General features: G+C 40.3%; 1 protein-coding gene across 2 annotated transcripts in view; it reads left to right on the plus strand.

Moving 5' to 3' along the window:
- Positions 1-17,319, plus strand: part of LOC126299118 (elongation of very long chain fatty acids protein AAEL008004-like) — a 131,427-nt gene that overhangs the window by 61,902 nt on the left and 52,206 nt on the right. For both annotated transcript variants that reach the window (XM_049990817.1, XM_049990818.1), the window contains exons 5-7: positions 1,274-1,354; positions 7,064-7,120; positions 9,869-9,974. In XM_049990817.1, the coding sequence (XP_049846774.1) occupies positions 1,274-1,354; positions 7,064-7,120; positions 9,869-9,974 (244 nt within the window). The remainder of the gene's footprint in view (positions 1-1,273; positions 1,355-7,063; positions 7,121-9,868; positions 9,975-17,319) is intronic.

Raw genomic sequence — 17,319 nt, forward strand, 5'->3', positions numbered from 1 at the left:
CTCGAGAAGTTCTATGAAAGCATCAGAACCTTTAAACTTTGTGTGCCACATTTCCCTTGCTTTTTGCATTGGTCAAAACTTCTGCAGCAGTAATATATTTTCCTTCATACCTTCCTACGTCAAATTGCGATAGAATGTATTGTTTTAGCTCGAGTTATTTGATTGACTAGTTTCCTCGAAATGGAGATTCATTACTTCATCCTCCACGAAATCAAATATTACCTCGACGTTCAATGTGCTTTTCATAGGTGGATGTATCTTCAATGACGAGCTGTATGTCGCACCTTTACGTGGAAAAATCATGTTTCGTTGGAGGACGCCTTCTTAACTTTGATGCCACAGTATTTAAAACGTTTCAAACATTAATGGTTTCGTTTATTTTCGCTGTATATGTGCAACAGTACTGACGCACGTACTGGTCAACGTTCGAAGTCACTCAGCCCTCCTGATAGACTCATTCTATTGTTACTTCTATTCGACTGACAACATATTACTCCCCGCCTTCCTTTATACTGGCGGAGCAGTGTCGCCGAACGTCTTGCTGTCTGCTAACTGTTTCTGCATCATTACTTCAGTTTCAGCAGGTACGATTTTTGTGCCGAACTGCTTTTTCGTTTACTATACTAGTGCAAATCATTGTATTTTAAAATTTTCATTACACAGTATTTCAACCACATGATTTTCCCATTCACTCGACATCTCCTCTTAACATTTGGATCTGTCTCACGTGATCTAAGCGTGTTCATTCCCACGCTACAGAGGTGTCCATGACATCTGGGTTGGTCAGCGTACAAATCATCATCTAGAATGAATATTTACTATTTCCCAGGGTTCGATTCCCAACGGGGTCAGGGATTTTCTCTGCCTCGTGATGACTGGGTGCTGTGTGATGTCCTTAGGTTAGTTAGGTTTAAGTAGTTCTAAGTTCTAGGGGACTGATGACTATAGATGTTAAGTCCCATAGTGCTCAGAGCCATTTTTTCTACTATTTCCTCTTGGTAGAGAAAACATTTTAAAATATTGCAAAGAAATATAACACAAACACATAGCAGATACGTTGTGTTAATCCACACCAATAATTTAATTTTTCGGTGAGTAAAACAACTGAAGCAGTTGCTATAGTAGAGCCTTCCAGGTACGCCATCACAAAAAAAGTTACTTGGAATATCATTTACTAGTATTACTTGACATTATAGTATCACGCATAATATTTACATGTATTGGTACCATAGAAGTTTTAGTTACTCTACTAAAGAATTGTCTTCTATTTCAGTGCACGCAGCTTGGATGGGTCAACAAGTACAGTTGGCTGTGTGAGCCAGTGGATTATTCAGACGATCCTGATTCACTTAAGGTAACTATAGAATCTCAACAAATATTCTAGAGTTGGATTCTGGTTCTCTGAGGAACGAGTCATTCTGTTTAACAATGACTGGTAGCAGCAACAGTATTACTCGAGAATGAATCTGCACAAAATTTTTGTTGTTCTGCAAACGTTACAATTTCACACCAACAAGATTAAAAATTGTGATAAAATAAATACACTCCGAGGGAATTTGAAATTATACGCTTTAAAAGTATACCCAGTATGTTTTGACCTATACACAATATTAAGATCTAAATTTAAGGCTTATGCACAGAACCACTAGTTATCTTTTCTCTGTACTATGAGTATCAAGTTGTCGCTGGCATTAATGGCTATTAGTAGGCAAAAGACTGTGTGTCTATCACTGCAGCACAAAAAACGTCAAATATCTCTTACTCTACACCTCCCCTACTCGTTGTTGCGGTTTCCGTACCCACTCTTCCTCTACATAGACACGTGGCATCAAAAGCTGGAACAACATTACATTCACAGTGCGTTGCAGCCAGAACTACCACCTCTAATATGCTAGACATGAAATGTAAAATTAATACGGAAGGCTAAATGTTTGATAGTACCTCTACTCCATTTTGTAAATAGAACGATGTCTTTTTCTGGAGATGATGCATCATAATTCGTAAATATTTCAAAATGTCTTGATTATCGCCTTCAGCTGTTGTTAAGATCTTTATTTAAATATGTGTAAACAAAGAAGGATCTCGAAACTGATAGTATAGGTTGGTGGTGTAGTCGGTATGTCTTGTAAATTTACTTTAGCTTCCAGCACGGAAAAAAGTAGTGGTATAAGATTGTGGGAAACAGCCAACTGAAAGGTCTTCCTAGTTCAATCCACGACTGGGGAAATAGTTGTTCAAACAGACAATAGAGAGTCATGCGCTTTTTTACGGGCGTCTTTCACTCTGTTACAGTTCTTTTTTTACTCTTCAAAAATCACGTAACTGCCCTCGGCTGTTGGGCTTCGAAAGTAGTTGCTTTCTGTTTTTATTGTTTAGATCTTCATTGCTTCTTCTGTTTTAACGTTTCCTTTCCTTTTGTTTAAACTGAGTTCCTGTTTGAGAGAGATATAAAACAACTAATTTCTCTTCTGTCGTATTTTCGAAAGCAATGTGAAAAAACACTTAGATTTATTTGCGGTTGTTCTCTTGTTTTAAGCATTCGCACCATTTGTATTAACTTCTTTATGTATTGCTTAACGTGACATCCAAAAACCTTTGCACGTAATTTCTATTTAATAATACAGCTGAATTTCACTCTCCAAAAGTTCATGGGCCTTTCTTTTTAGCTTTAGGAAACTATGTCCACTTTGGTCTTAAAATTTTATCGAGGCTTATCTCTGTTTCACTTGAACAAATCATAAAGACCAATTGATTTTTTGCCTACCTGTACACTTCTGCTTGATCCCTACTCTCGAATCTATTAAGTGTCATGTCTACTAACTGTCAATGTTGGCATAAGAGTTGTTGGTTTCAGGCCGACTTTGCAGAAATTTTCTCCTGTCTGCAATGTGTTGTTTACTAAGCCGAACCAGTTGCGTTCTCCCACATATTGGGCCAGTCCACCGTCTCCTTATTTCATCTGAATTGGGTTTCTGTGACATAGCTTTATCAGTTATGTATAAAACTTTGTCGAGCTACAGAGTGGAACTTTCTGGAGCCAATTTGACTCCAAGTAAAAGAGTCACATGTGCTCTAAAACCGGATTCATCTTCCATGTGTCAACAGTTAGTTGTTTTCTTTATGATTGGGTCTACAGTAAATGAAGACATAGCTCGGGCTATAATTTTATGTAATACGTGTACTTTCTGTTGGCCAATTTCAACCCCATGGTCATCATCAAGCATTTGCATGTTAGTGGTCATACGTCTACGGTTTGTAGACCATACATAAGGTCAACAAAATAAAATATTAGGAAGAATGCTGAGGAATTTTCCAGCAATCGTTGTCGAATAGTGACATGTTGTTGTTGTGGTCTACAGTCCCGAGACTCGTTTGATGAAGCTCTCCATGCTACTCTATCCTGTGCAAGTTTCTTCATCTCCCAGTACTTACTGCAACCCAGATCCTTCTGAATCTGCTTAGTGTATTCATCTCTTGGTCTCTCTCTACGATTTTTACCCTCCACGCTGCCCTCCAATGCTAAATTTGTGATCCCTTGGTGCCTCAGAACATGTCCTACAAACCGGTCCCTTCTTCTTGTCGAATTGTGCCACAAACTCCTCTTCTCCCCAAGCCTACTCAATACCTCTCCTTTAGTTATGTGATCTACCCATCTAATCTTCAGCATTCTTCTGTAGCACCATATTTCGAAAGCTTCTATTCTCTTCCTGTCCAAAATATTTGTCGTCCATGTTTCACTTCCAAACATGGCTACACTCCATACGAATACTTTCAGAAACGACTTCCTGACCCTTAAATCTATACTCGATGTTAACAAATTTCTCTTCTTCAGAAACGCTTTCCTTGCCATTGCCAATCTACATTTTATATATTCTCTACTTCGACCATCGTCAGTTATTTTGCTCCCCAAATAGCAAAACTCCTTTACTACTTTAAGTGTCTCATTTCCTAATCTAATTCCCTCTTCATCGCCCGACTTAATTCGACTACATTCCATTATCCTTGTTTTGCTTTTGTTGATGTTCAGCTTATATCCTTTTTCAAGACACTGTCCATTCCGTTCAACTGCTCTTCCAAGTCCTTTGCTGTCTCTGACAGAATTACAATGTCATCGGCGAATCTCAAAGTTTTTATTTCTTCTCCATGGATTTTCATACCTACTCCAAATTTTTCTTTTGTTTCCTGTACTGCTTGCTCAATATACAGATTGAATAACATTGGGGAGAGGAACCCTGTCTCACTCCCTTCCCAACCACTGCTTGCCTTTCATGTCCCTCGACACTTATAACTGCCATCTGGGTCCTGCACAAATTGTAAATAGCCTTTCGCTCCCTGTATTTTACCCCTGCCACCTTCAGAATTTGAAAGAGAGTATTACAGTCAACATTGTCAAAAGCTTTCTCTAAGTCTAAAAATGCTAGAAATGTGGGTTTGCCGTTCCTTAATCTTTCTTCTAAGATACGTCGTAGGGTCAGTATTGCCTCACGTGTTCCAACATTTCTACGGAATCCAAACTGATCTTCCCCGAGGTCGGCTTCTACCAGTTTTTCCATTCGTCTGTAAAGAATTCGCGTTAGTATTTTGCAGCTGTGACTTATTAAACAGATAGTTAGGTAATTTTCACGTCTCTCAACACCTGCTTTCTTTGGGATTGGAATTATTATATTCTTCTTGAAGTCTGTGGGTATTTCGCCTATCTCATACATCTTGCTCACCAGATGGTAGAGTTTTGTCAGGAGTGGCTCTCCCAAGGCTGCCAGTAGTTCTAATGGAATGTTGTCTACTCCCGGGGCCTTGTTTCGACTCAGGTCTTTCAGTGCTCTGTCAAACTCTTCACGCAGTATCGTATCTCCCATTTCATCTTCATCTACATTCTCTTCCATTTCCTTAATATTGTCCTCAAGTACATCGCCCTTGTATAGACCCTCCATATACTTCTTCCACCTTTCTGCTTTCCCTTCTTTGGTTATAACTGGGTTTCCATCTGAGTTCTTGATATTCATACAAGTGGCTCTCTTTTCCCAAAGGTCTCGTTAATTTTCCTGTAGCCAGTACCTATCTTACCCCTAGTGAGATAAGCCTCTACATCCTTACATTTGTCCTCTAGCCATCCCTGCTTAGCCATTTTGCACTTCCTGTCTATCTCATTTTTGAGACGTTTATATTCCTTTTTGCCCGCTTCATTTACAGCAGTTTTATATTTTCTCCTTTCATCAATTAAATTCCATATTGGCAGCTATTATTAAACATTTGTGCACCTCACGCCAATTGGGCTCATAATGGCTTGTCGCTGTTCGTTCCCGCGTGGAAACAGCGTGAGTTATGTCTTGGATACTCTTAGGACACTCTTCACCCTACAAGATACCTTTTCTTCTTCATCTCGTTTCTTACGTCCATAAAACATTTTACATCTCCTCATTTACGGCACCTGCTAGAAACTGAAATTCTATTCCCTACAGTCTACGCAATTTTCTACGGGTGTTTCTGGTAAGCTGCTCCAGCGCTTCCATCCTAAAACCAGTACTTGTAACTATAGGCGGTGGGAGGGAAAGTTACGGTAGAGCTTGAACGATAGAAGTGAATTAGACGCCACACGTAAGCCAAAGAGCCTTTCCAAAATCAGATTTCTCTTTACAGAATTTTGAACAGCGACTGGCACTGACACCTGGAGCTTAAGCACATCCATCTACAAATATAAACATGACTACGATTTTCATCCCTCGTTTATTGCCCCAGATTTTCCACAGAAGTTTATCGGAGCTCCGATGGAGCAGCATTCAAAAATTATTACTTACTAACTCTGCAACACAGGGCTGTCGAGAGCAAATGTAAGATGGTTTCACAATATTTGCTCTCCTTACAGGTGAATGACGTGTCGAGTGCCCTAAACTGCACACAAACTCTCTCTCTCTCTCTCTCTCTCTCTCTCTCTCTCTCACACACACACACACACACACACACACGCGCGCGCGCGCGCGCTCGTACGCACGCACGCCCGCACACACACAGAGGTGAACACATCGTCTGCCACACTAAACATTACATCATGAGGGTTCTCTTTTAAGATTAAAAAAAATGGCGATATTCGGTGCATCTGCATCAACGGTGTGTGTTGAATCATTTAAAGCGCTGTAGCGCAGCGTTGTTAATTAGAAAGGCGCCGTGGTCTAGGGTCATAGATCATCTCCACTAAGGTAAAAGCAGATAATTTGGGCTGTTATTCTGTACCCTGCAATTTAGATGCATTTTGCTGCGTATTTCAGTGGTTTAGGAGCAACTGGTTTAGGAGCAACGTCAACGTCTGCGAATTCCTGCTCTTGTTTAACAACAAGTTCACAGCGCAAAACTAGCACTTTGGAACACCACAACGGTATCTGTTACATCTTTGTCTTAGTAACCACCATCTCAATAAATGACGCTGCTAAGACGTTGTAACATGTCCTCTCTTATAAAAGGAAACACTAGCACAGAACTGCGACGACTGCTGGAGCTCCGTTACTTGAATCAATTCCAAGTTGTCAGTAATTTGCTTAGTGGATCTGCCTACCTGAACGCAGTCACCTTTTTCCTCTAAAATAATAATAATAATAATAATAATAACAATAATAATACTGAACAATTGTACTCTAAGATATCTCAGACAAAATATTATTCCCTAAATGTATCAGGATTACATAATTGCAACACTAATTGCTGTGACTGGGCTACGTAGCCGAACTAGGTACGTGTCTTGACACATTCAAATTTATGCACGTTTACTGAAGACTAATATTCTGTGTTAAGAGTTTAAATGGATCCTATTTTGTGTAAGTACGCCGCTCAGTTTATTTGTGTAGAGATATCAATCTTGCCTTAAACTCTTCTGAGAATAACTGATATGCTATCCTGGCCTATGGAGATAGTGATATATTCCATGTAGATCTAGTAGTTATGGGGAAAAATACATTATTTAATACATGTTTCCTGAAAACATCATAACACAGCTTCACCTTACTGTTTTCTTTGGCTGATTGTAGCCAATTGAGCTCTTCACATTACAAATGTAGAAAAACGTCTTTTACAGGTGGCGTCCATTACCTGGCTGTACTTTATCGTCAAGGTGACCGATCTTCTTGACACAGTGAGTGAAAATTTTTACACTATTTTTCTAAATAAATAAAAGAAGGGCTAAAAAAAGACTGGCTTAACTGCACCTGATTATTCAACTGTTTGTGAATTTCTACCTCTACACAAAACATCTATAAATTGCACTGTGTATAAAATAAGCGATGAATTTTGTTATAATAGAATCCAGTACGAAGAAAACCTGGATTTCGTTTTTTCCGCTATTATAAGTCCATGACTTTCAGGGTACATGCCGATAGCGGTTTTCGCTCTCTCTGTCCTCGTGAAACTTGAGATTTTTCACATATACAAATTAATGGCGAAGTTGAAATAATAATTAAGCGATAGAAACAGACGAAGGAACGACCGAAGGTTGTACTACGGACATATGGATTTGTAGCCTGAATCAAAACCACTTACGCACACGACAACACTAAAGTGTTAACAAACAAATTAATACAATGTATGCTTCATGTGAAAAGGCCAACAAATAGCATATATCTCACAGCTGATGTCGTAGTAATACGCATGAGTGTATGTATGGCTTCATCACGTGGTGAGTTTGAACCTATAGAAAATTTCGTTCGAAGTTTCTTAAGATATAATTTCATACTTTGAAACACGTTTGAGGTTTATTTAATTTGAGCCTACATCTGCACTCACTGAGAAAGCCAGAAGTACATGTATGGTTAATGTCATATGTTGTTGCTGATCCTGTCATTTTTTTTGTCATAGTAAATCGGATGTTTCTAATACACGCACGTTCAGAAAAAAAAGCAGGAAACCTGAACGGATAGAGATAGGACGTTCATACTCACAGGACGTATACATTAGTATGTTCTGCAGAAATGATTAGTATTTCAGTCATCTCAGTTCAGCATGTGTCATGTTGCCTAGTAGGCACAGAATCCGCCATGGGCCCTAGTAACATATTCCACGCGTGATGGCATTGATGCGTATCAGGCGCGAATGGCGACCTGTGGTACAGCCATCCATGTTGCATTCACTGGTTCCAAAGTTCATCTGTGGTGGCTGACACTGGGTCACATTTCACCACAGTCCATACATTTTCAGTTGACAACAAATCTGTTGATCTGGTGGGCCTGGGCAAAAGGCTGACATCCTGTGGCACCAAGGAGACACATACTCATGCAACGTATTGTCGTGCATTGTCTTGCTGAAAAATGGCGTCTGGGGTGTTGTGCAGGAGGGTGTGGTTACTGCTCGCATGACCTCATTCACATAGGTCACACTGGTCATAGTGCCCTGGACACACACCATCTGTGATTTGTGGTTGTACCCAATAGCACCCCACACCATAAAGCCTTGAACTGGGATGTATGTCTTGCGTGAATGCAGTCACTGTGATGCGCTCCCCCTGCCTGCGGCGAACCAAAATGCGGCCTTCATTTTCAAACAAAAGGAATCTGGATTCATCTAAAAACACTATCTGACGCCATTCTTGTCCCCAGTGACTTTGTTCCATACAGCATTGCCGTCTAGCATGTTTCTGCAAATTTGTCAAAAGTAGGCGGAGAAGTGGACGACTCGCATGTAACCCTTGCTGTAATAAACGGCGACAGACTGTCATCCCTGACAGTGTACGATGTATTACACTATTCCACTCTTGCGCCAGAGTCAAGGAGAACGCAGATCTGTCCTGCAATGTCATTCGAATGAGATATCGATCTTTTCTTGGGTGGTCTGAATGGTGCGACCTGACTCATCTCGTCGTGTTCTACGGCCTTCCGTAAACCATTCTGCACACACCTGCTGGACTGCCGTAACGCTTCGCCCCACATGAGCACCAATTTCCCGGATGGATGCATCACATTCTCTCACGCCAATAATGCTCCCTTATTCAGACTCACTGAGTCGACGTTGTTCTTCGTGCATACGTGTGCGAGGCATCCTGCACGTCTGCTCAAGTCACACTGATCCATTACCTTTACTTTGTAGCGACAACGAGAGCCGCAGACACATTTTACCGATGTCGATGTTGACCTTGAACCAGCTGGTCGACATGTTTCAAATGCTAATCATTTCTGCAGAACATAATAATGGACAGGTCTGTGAAAATGAACGTCTTATCTCTAGTCGTTCAAGGTTATCTGTTTTTTTTCTGAACATGAGTGTATGTATCTCCCACACCATTACATGTAGAACAGAGGGAGGTGGCGTATTGGGTAACGCAATGATCATGAAATAGGGGGAAAAGGGGAGCAAATTCACGATGGTTCATCTTTATTTTTCTTTTCTAAACAACTTCATATGAAAGATTGGAAGACGCCTTCAAAAGACAGTAGCACATTACCTGGCATATAGTATTCTTGCGATTCTGGACTTGTTCTCGAGCTTTAGTAAATCCATCGACGATGGGACGTTAGAATTTATCTCCCTTTCTGTATTACATGGGGAGCGTTGTTACAGGAAAGTTAAACAAGTCACTGACGAGAGCATCCACTAGTCTGACTTTAATATTGTACTTCTTTAGCTTCCACGATAAATCTCAAAGATGATTGCAACCTGTTCTTACTAGATACAATGAGGGCAGTTATCCTTAGAAAGTGCGCCTTCTGTAGCTCGAAAAACACTGGTTTAATTTATTGTTAAATCTTAGCGTCAAACATTATCTGAAATATTGTTTCCTTACAGATGTTCATATCTTATTCACCATATAGGGGGAAATGGAATCTTTCCGTGTATATAAAATCGATGTAAAACATAATGAACTCATTTAGGTTGTTATGCCTTTGTCGTACAGGTTTTCTTCGTACTTCGGAAGAAGAACAGCCAAATAACGTTCCTTCATGTGTATCATCATGCGGCCATGGTCATTGGGACATGGATAGCTGCCAAGTATTTGCCAGGTAAGTCTTTGCCTCTGGTCAATGAAACTCACTTTCCACTAGAAGACTGCTTGCTACAGTGAATTGCTCCGACGTTAGGTAGCGTAGATAGGATACGATTTATAACTGATGGCTTAAATAAGTTTTCTGTTTTACCCCTTTTGATCACGAAATTCAGAATTTTGTGATGCCAAAGAATAAGCAGAAAACTTGTGCTCGGAATGTGAGTATTATTGACAGTCATATCTTGTAAAATAAGTGTTAAACAGAACATGGGCAAATAACAATATAAGGACTATGATGCCCAAATAATCTCATTTAAAGAATATTAGATAATGGGGCACGGTACCATGAGGTAACACATTTAATACACGCATAGATATGTTAGTTAGCTGAAGGACAGCCCTGATGCAGTGGGTAAGGAACTCCATTAGTACTTTGAAGGAACGGGCTTCAGATCTTTACTCCACCTTTCAGATTTAGGTTTTCTGTAGTTATTCCAAAGCACATAAATAGAATCCTAGGATTTTTTTCAAAATACGCATACGATTCGTTGTTGTATCTTTATGCAATAAGAAAAGTTATACCTTGAATTTCATTCCTTACTTTCTATAATCTTACATTCTTGATTAATGAATATATCACAGTAACTTAGAAGCCCCCAAAACGTATTTTGATCTTGAAAGGTGGCAGAAAAATCTGTGTTTAGCTTTTGTTGACTGATGAAGCAGTGAAATATAAACAGCCCAACTAAAACAGAATTGTGTATCTCTTGCGGTGATACGTTGTTTTAGAGATGCGATTCATCACACAGTTCCGGTAAGAGGATCGTATGGAGTAACAAGTGGGAGCATACTACAAAATGTGTCCACAGCCTTTCAGACGTCCATCATATCAACATGGTCGTAGCATACCTTACAGCTTCATCGACAATGTTAGCACGACACTAGAACATCGGAGCAGGTGCATCGGCAGTTCGAAGGCATCTAAGAGGATGGTTTGAAACGTTCTCAGAACGGAATTTAAAAAAGCACTTACATTACTGAAACTTTTATTTTTATTTTTCAATGTAGTTTCGTTGTAGATTAATGTCCTTGGTCCAACGATGTTCCAGCGCCTTGATTCCATCTCGAAAATGAGTTTACTCCAGGCCTGCAAAATAGTTGTCAACTCCTGCTATCAATTCTTTGTTTGGATTGAATCTTCGTCCGCCAAGAAAGATTTTCAGTTTTGGGAAGAGATGGAAGTCTGATGGAGCCATATTAGGTGAATAAGGCGGGTCTGGCAACAGTTCATACCTTAGTTCGTGTAGTTTTGCCATGGCGACGGCTCATATGTGCGGGCTCGCGTCAAGAATCGCGGCACCAATCTTGCAGATAATGTTTTCATTTCTGATTCTTCAGTTAAAATGTGATATATCCTTTCAGATGACATCTGCCAAGCGTGAGCAATTTTACGCACTTTCAATCGGCGATCCATTCTGTGCACTTTTGCAGTGATTTCTGGAGTAGTGACACATCTTGGCCGACCACCGCACGGATCATCATCTAAGCCCTCCTGACCAAATTTAAATTTATTTGTCCTCTTGGGAACAGTTGAATATGAAGTAGCAGAGTCCCCCAGTGTATTCTGGAAATCGGCATGAATGTACTTTGCTTTCAAACCTTTCTTTACGAAGTACTTAATGACTGCTCGAATCTCGATTTTTTCCATCTTCGTAAATCACTACGCTGTAACAACAATAGCGCCACGTCACCGCCACAGCTCTCTTCCACGTGTTTGCAGGCAACAGTCTAATGAATATTATGTGAACAACTCGTTGCGCTAGCGCTGAGCTGTGGTGGTGATTCTGAGAACTTTTCAAACCATCGTCGTATTGTGGGCTCCAAGGATGTCACGCATGCCACAGAGTCTGCTTCCACTGTCCAGAATCCATATACGCTTCAGATTTGCAATGGGCATGCCTTTGCTAGTGTGCTGACTGACAAAAAGCAATATTATACAATTGTTTTTGTTTCTTCTAGAGCCAATCACAGTAATAAGTAACAATTGTATAACACATGTCAATCACTTTTCGACTTGGACAGAATGTCGTTTCGAGCAAAGTAATATTTTCAGGCGAATCCTGCTTCCATATGTTCTGCAGTATTTGCCGCACTGCTGTCAGTCGCTACCGTGGCGACAGCAAAACGGACAGCTTGAACTGGTGTGCGGCATGGAAGACAAACCCCGAGTGTGATGGTTTTTAACTTATTCCACATCAATGAGACCATTTCCTGTGGGATTTAGTGAATGGACATTAGCATATCTCTTCTTCTTTTTGTAAATATACCGGGTCTCTCTCCTAAAAGTCGTCAACCGCATTTTCCCCAGAGTCCTGGCAGGTATCTGCGATTTCCGTTTTGCAATGTGTAGGTTGAAACGGCACAAATAAATACTTTTTACCGTATGTTTCGTATGACGCCTAGTGTCAAAGGGTAACGTTGGTTTGTTTCTTCTTACAAACAAAATTAGTTTAATAGCGAAATTTCCCTTGCACGTACGATATAACGGTTCCAAATTAGTCCAGTGCGATATTTGGTTTAGTGGTATGTATCAACGGGGACAGTAACACGTGAAGATTAACCGGTGACCCATCAGCGACTTACAAAGGGACCAAGCCTTCTCGTCGTCATTGATTTCATCCAGATTTATGCTATATGCAGGGCTTGGTCAGAAATGGAAGTGACAAAAGTGGGAGCTACAGATGGTGAAGCGTTTGGAAAAAAGTATAATTTTTGGCGTGGGCCGGGTGAGGAATGGGCCATTTAGGTTAGCGTAGCTCACAGGCAGTAGAGGGTAGAGAACAGACTGTTAATCTACGGATCGTAGGGCCAAATTCTTATTATTTTCAATTTTTACGTTACCTGCACCGCAAAAATAGTGATAATGCCCAATATATTGTATTTATTAATAGTTTTATAAAAGGCATGGAAAGAAAAAGCAAGTAAAGTTTGTTACTGCAAATAAATTTCCAGGAAAGAGTTGTACTTGCAGCGTCTACAAGGACTCTGCAAGTAACTTTCCAAGAATGGATTATAATTAAAGCAAAAAAGACCTCGAATTCCGTTAATTTCATTTTAATCTTCGAGCAGCCCACGACAGATGCTCGCGACCAATGGGTTCCCGCTGCAGGTAAACCCGACTCACCGGCCGTTTGGGATAACGGCTACGCAGAACACATTCGCTTGTTAGCTGACAATCAACTAACGTGAAGTTTTCGGGAATACTGTGAGAACTCAGAGAATGCTGCGAAAAATATCGAGTCAGCCGAAAATATCTAATAGTACAAGTGAAAATACCGATGTGCATGGAACATTCGTAGAAGAAGAACAGAAGCCACACGCCGACAGCATATACAGCGGAGCGGCGAAGCAACGATTAAAAGCGGGCCAGGAATATTGTTTATATCTATCGGCCGAAAACAATCTGACAACATCAGAATGTTTCATGGTAATAACCGAAGAACACATTCAAATTTGACATAAAATACGAAGAAAACAGTGGCAGATTTATCGGGGTATTCGTTTGTGTGCAACGATGAGTTGATTTGGTCCAAAGAAGTTGACGAACCAGGGGAATATGAAGAAGTGGAGAATGATTCTTCGTCAAGCGACGATTACGCACCAGATGAAAAAAATCAGGAGAGAAGATTTACATTTCGTTCCTCTCAATTACAAGGTGATTGTTGTTAATCTTGCAAAATCACAACCAAAGTGGAATTCGAAAAATCTACAAGCAAAAGGAGCATCTCGCTTGAAACACACGCAAGATCTGAAAATTTTGGAAGAACACATTAAAAACGGTGGAACCCAGAAGGATAAATATAATACATTTGATGCCTGCATACACGAGCGCTCCGTAGAAGCGCAGACTTGTAACCAACAAGTTACCACATAAAACTGTAGCAATAGGCACTTGCTGTTGCTGGACACTTTCAAAATTTGGAACACAAATCCTTTGAAACAAGAGTCAGAGAGTTCAAATAAAAGCATAAGACAGGTTAAAGGAAAATTAAGAAAGACGTTTTGACTCCAGACTCGAGCTCTTATCCCCAATCTTGACAAGGTTTGCTATCGACACCGATCAAACAAGTAAGTCGAGAATTCCCATTCGAGAACGTCAATAAAAGTACTCTTTTTATCGTCATGTATAATAAAATTGTTACATTCGTATACTCTCTTTCCACGTTTCCATTACCAGTTGATCTATAACCTAACCCTTGACTACCGAGGGGTAAAAGCAGTTCTCGTGCAACGACAGGACATGAACAAAGTAACCCAATCATATACAGCGCAATATACTATAAACCTTTCTGGAAAATTATTGCCAACAGACTACGTATGGCTGTAAGAAAGTACTGGGTGTTTTGGACCGAGGACTCTAAGCACAGCGGATAAGTACGCGGCAAAATATAGGAATGTCGTCCCTACTTCATTAATATATGTAAAATTTACAGCAGCATTATACAAAAAAATTTCGAGTAATGTCATGAAGCCCTACATACAAGATAACAAATTTCTTCCGTTAATTGATTCTTGGAGAGGGCAAACAAATTATATGATGAGATTTTCCAAGATGAAGAAGGATTGCCACTGTGCAGTATTAAAGTGATTCTTGCAAAACGCTCTCCGTTAGTGCAACCCCGCAATGTCTTTTTTATGTCTGGTAAAGAATTTCATCAGAAAGCTTCAAAACTGCTCTTATCTCACCGAGAGAGAAAAATAAATCACATCGCTGGAAGACAGCATCAAAATACCTTCCATTGTTCATCACCAAATATCCTCACCGATATTTGTTGAAATGATGCGTTACGCATGGTTTGTGCCAAACAGTGCAACGAGAAGGAATCTTTTATGAAATTAAACCAAGTTCGTTTTTCTATAAAAACCTTAAAACAACCATGTATAAAAACCTTAAAACAACGGTGTAATCGTGAAAATGCTGTGTTTATATCGTGTGCGAGACGCAGAGAAAACTACGTCTTCCCCTGCTTTAAGATGAATATCACACAAGTACGTGTAAACCATCAATTGAAAACTAATAGAAGTATCTATTTTTATGTACAAAGTTCTCCTGCATGCGCAACAATACTTTCCTCAAAATTTATTTGTAATCAAAAATTTTCCTTTGTCTTTCCTTATCATGCCTTTTATGAAGATATTAAAAAAATACAGTACACTGAGTATAAATGCGGTTCATTTGCAGTTTAACTAACGTAAAAATCTAAAATAAATGAAAAAATTCCGCAGAAGGACTCGATCCCACGACGCTCCGACTACCGTTCTGTTCTCTTACCGCTGTGCCAACCGCCGCAGGAAATCAGCTCACCTAAATGGCTCATGTCTCACACGACCCTCGCCAAAAATGCGTTTTTTTTTAACGCTTGGCCAGATGGAGCTCACACTTCTACCACTTTCATTTCTGGCCAAGCCCCTCATAAACCATAGATTTGGACGACATCGGTGATGACGAGTAGGCGCGGCCCCTTCTGAGTAGCGCTGGTTCAGCGCATTCTACGACTGTTACTGCCTCTGTTGATAAATTTAGTTAAAACGAATAACGAAGTAGACTTCTTTGGGACTGCTTTGTGGAATGGGCTCGTAAAATTCCACTCTAAACATCATTTTTTTGTAACGGGAAACAAACCAGTGCTTTCCGTCGACAACAGGTGTCGAACGAAAGACGTGCTGATCAGTATTTGTTTGAGTTAACTCGACTACACATAGCAAAAAGGGACTAGTAAATGTCTGTTGAAGCACCGTAGAAAATTCACCTGTCGACCTTAGGAGAGACACACAGTACACTATACTTGTTTCATGACATGTTATACGCCCACGAGAATCTCCTCACTATGGCCCTATGGAACAAAAATTACACCTTATCTAACATTAGGATGGAAAATCAAGCTTGACCTCTCAACTCTTGAATCAAAAATTCTACAGGGCAATGTCGGTCCACATCCGGCGAGGAATAAACCTATCTTCGTCGAAGACCCTCGTGCACCACTGTTTGCCTGACCTACACGTTGTGCTGTTGCCCATCGAACGAGTGTTCTGATATATTACTGGTCGAACACTTATTCGTCGTGATTCTGTACTAGCCGTTCTTCATTATTTGAGGAGAAGCATATGGACAGCTTGGCAAATGATTTCTAGAAATATTCAGACCCTTTTTATTTTATATCATGTCCACCAGAAGCTCTGACTGCAACATGTGGGTCTTTAATATCTTACTGAATTCTGAAAACTCATGTTCAGACAAAATATACAATTTTGCAACTCTTACCATCTGTGTATCGTCACGTACCTAAAGTGGAATGAAGTTTATTTAAATCATATATATATCAGTGCTGAAATTACTTTCCACGGATGTCAGCACATTACTAATTTTTTCTCATGCGCATTTTTGAACACAAATCTGTGCACAGAGGTGAACTTTGTTTTTGAGCATGAAAGCTGTTTAAAATAAGTTTATCGTTCCCTGATTTTGGCATAGTTCGTTACGTCATCAGTTTAATTGTGGAGATTGGTTTTTTTTTGTGGGTAGTTAGTCTGGATAGGAGAGACGAGATAGTTCGACACGAAGAGATACAGAGAGCGAGACTGTAACCGTACACACACACACACACACACACACACACACGTGTGTGTGTGTGTGTGTGTGTGTGTGTGTAGTATGTCTGATAATATTATTGTGCTTATTGTTTACACTTATTGTTGTGGTTGGCAGGAGAGCCAACACCGTATTACTAAAGGAGGCCGAAATGCACGCGTATCAGCTCACGCAGGCTGGCGTGAGGTCTGGAACATGACAAGGGAATTAGAATTGAGAAAAACGGACGTCGCTCTGGACGGTACATGATGCACAATATCAATAATAACTGATAATGGCGCCTTGCTAGGTCGTAGCAAATGACGTAGCTGAAGGCTATGTTAACTATCGTCTCGGCAAATGAGAGCGTAGAAGTCAGTGAACCATCGCCAGCAAAGTCGGCTGTACAACTGGGCGAGTGCTAAGAAGTCTCTCTAGACCTGCCGTGTGGCGGCGCTCGGTCTGCAATCACTGATAGTGGCGACACGCGGGTGCGACGTATACTACCGGACCGCGGCCGATTTAAAGGCTACCACCTAACAAGTGTGTTGTCTGGCGGTGACACCACACTTATCTCGTAAATGGTCACCGATAATATATTTTTTCCATCAGGTTTCGTAACCCTTTGGAGGGAAAACTAGTGAATAACCTTGGAACTGAAGTGAGTAGTCTGTCTACAGCGACTTTTCATTTTTCAGCTCACTTTAAAAGTTAAATATGGCGAGACATTTAA

Source organism: Schistocerca gregaria, chromosome X, assembly GCF_023897955.1.
Source record: "Schistocerca gregaria isolate iqSchGreg1 chromosome X, iqSchGreg1.2, whole genome shotgun sequence".
Lineage (NCBI taxonomy): Eukaryota > Metazoa > Arthropoda > Insecta > Orthoptera > Acrididae > Schistocerca > Schistocerca gregaria.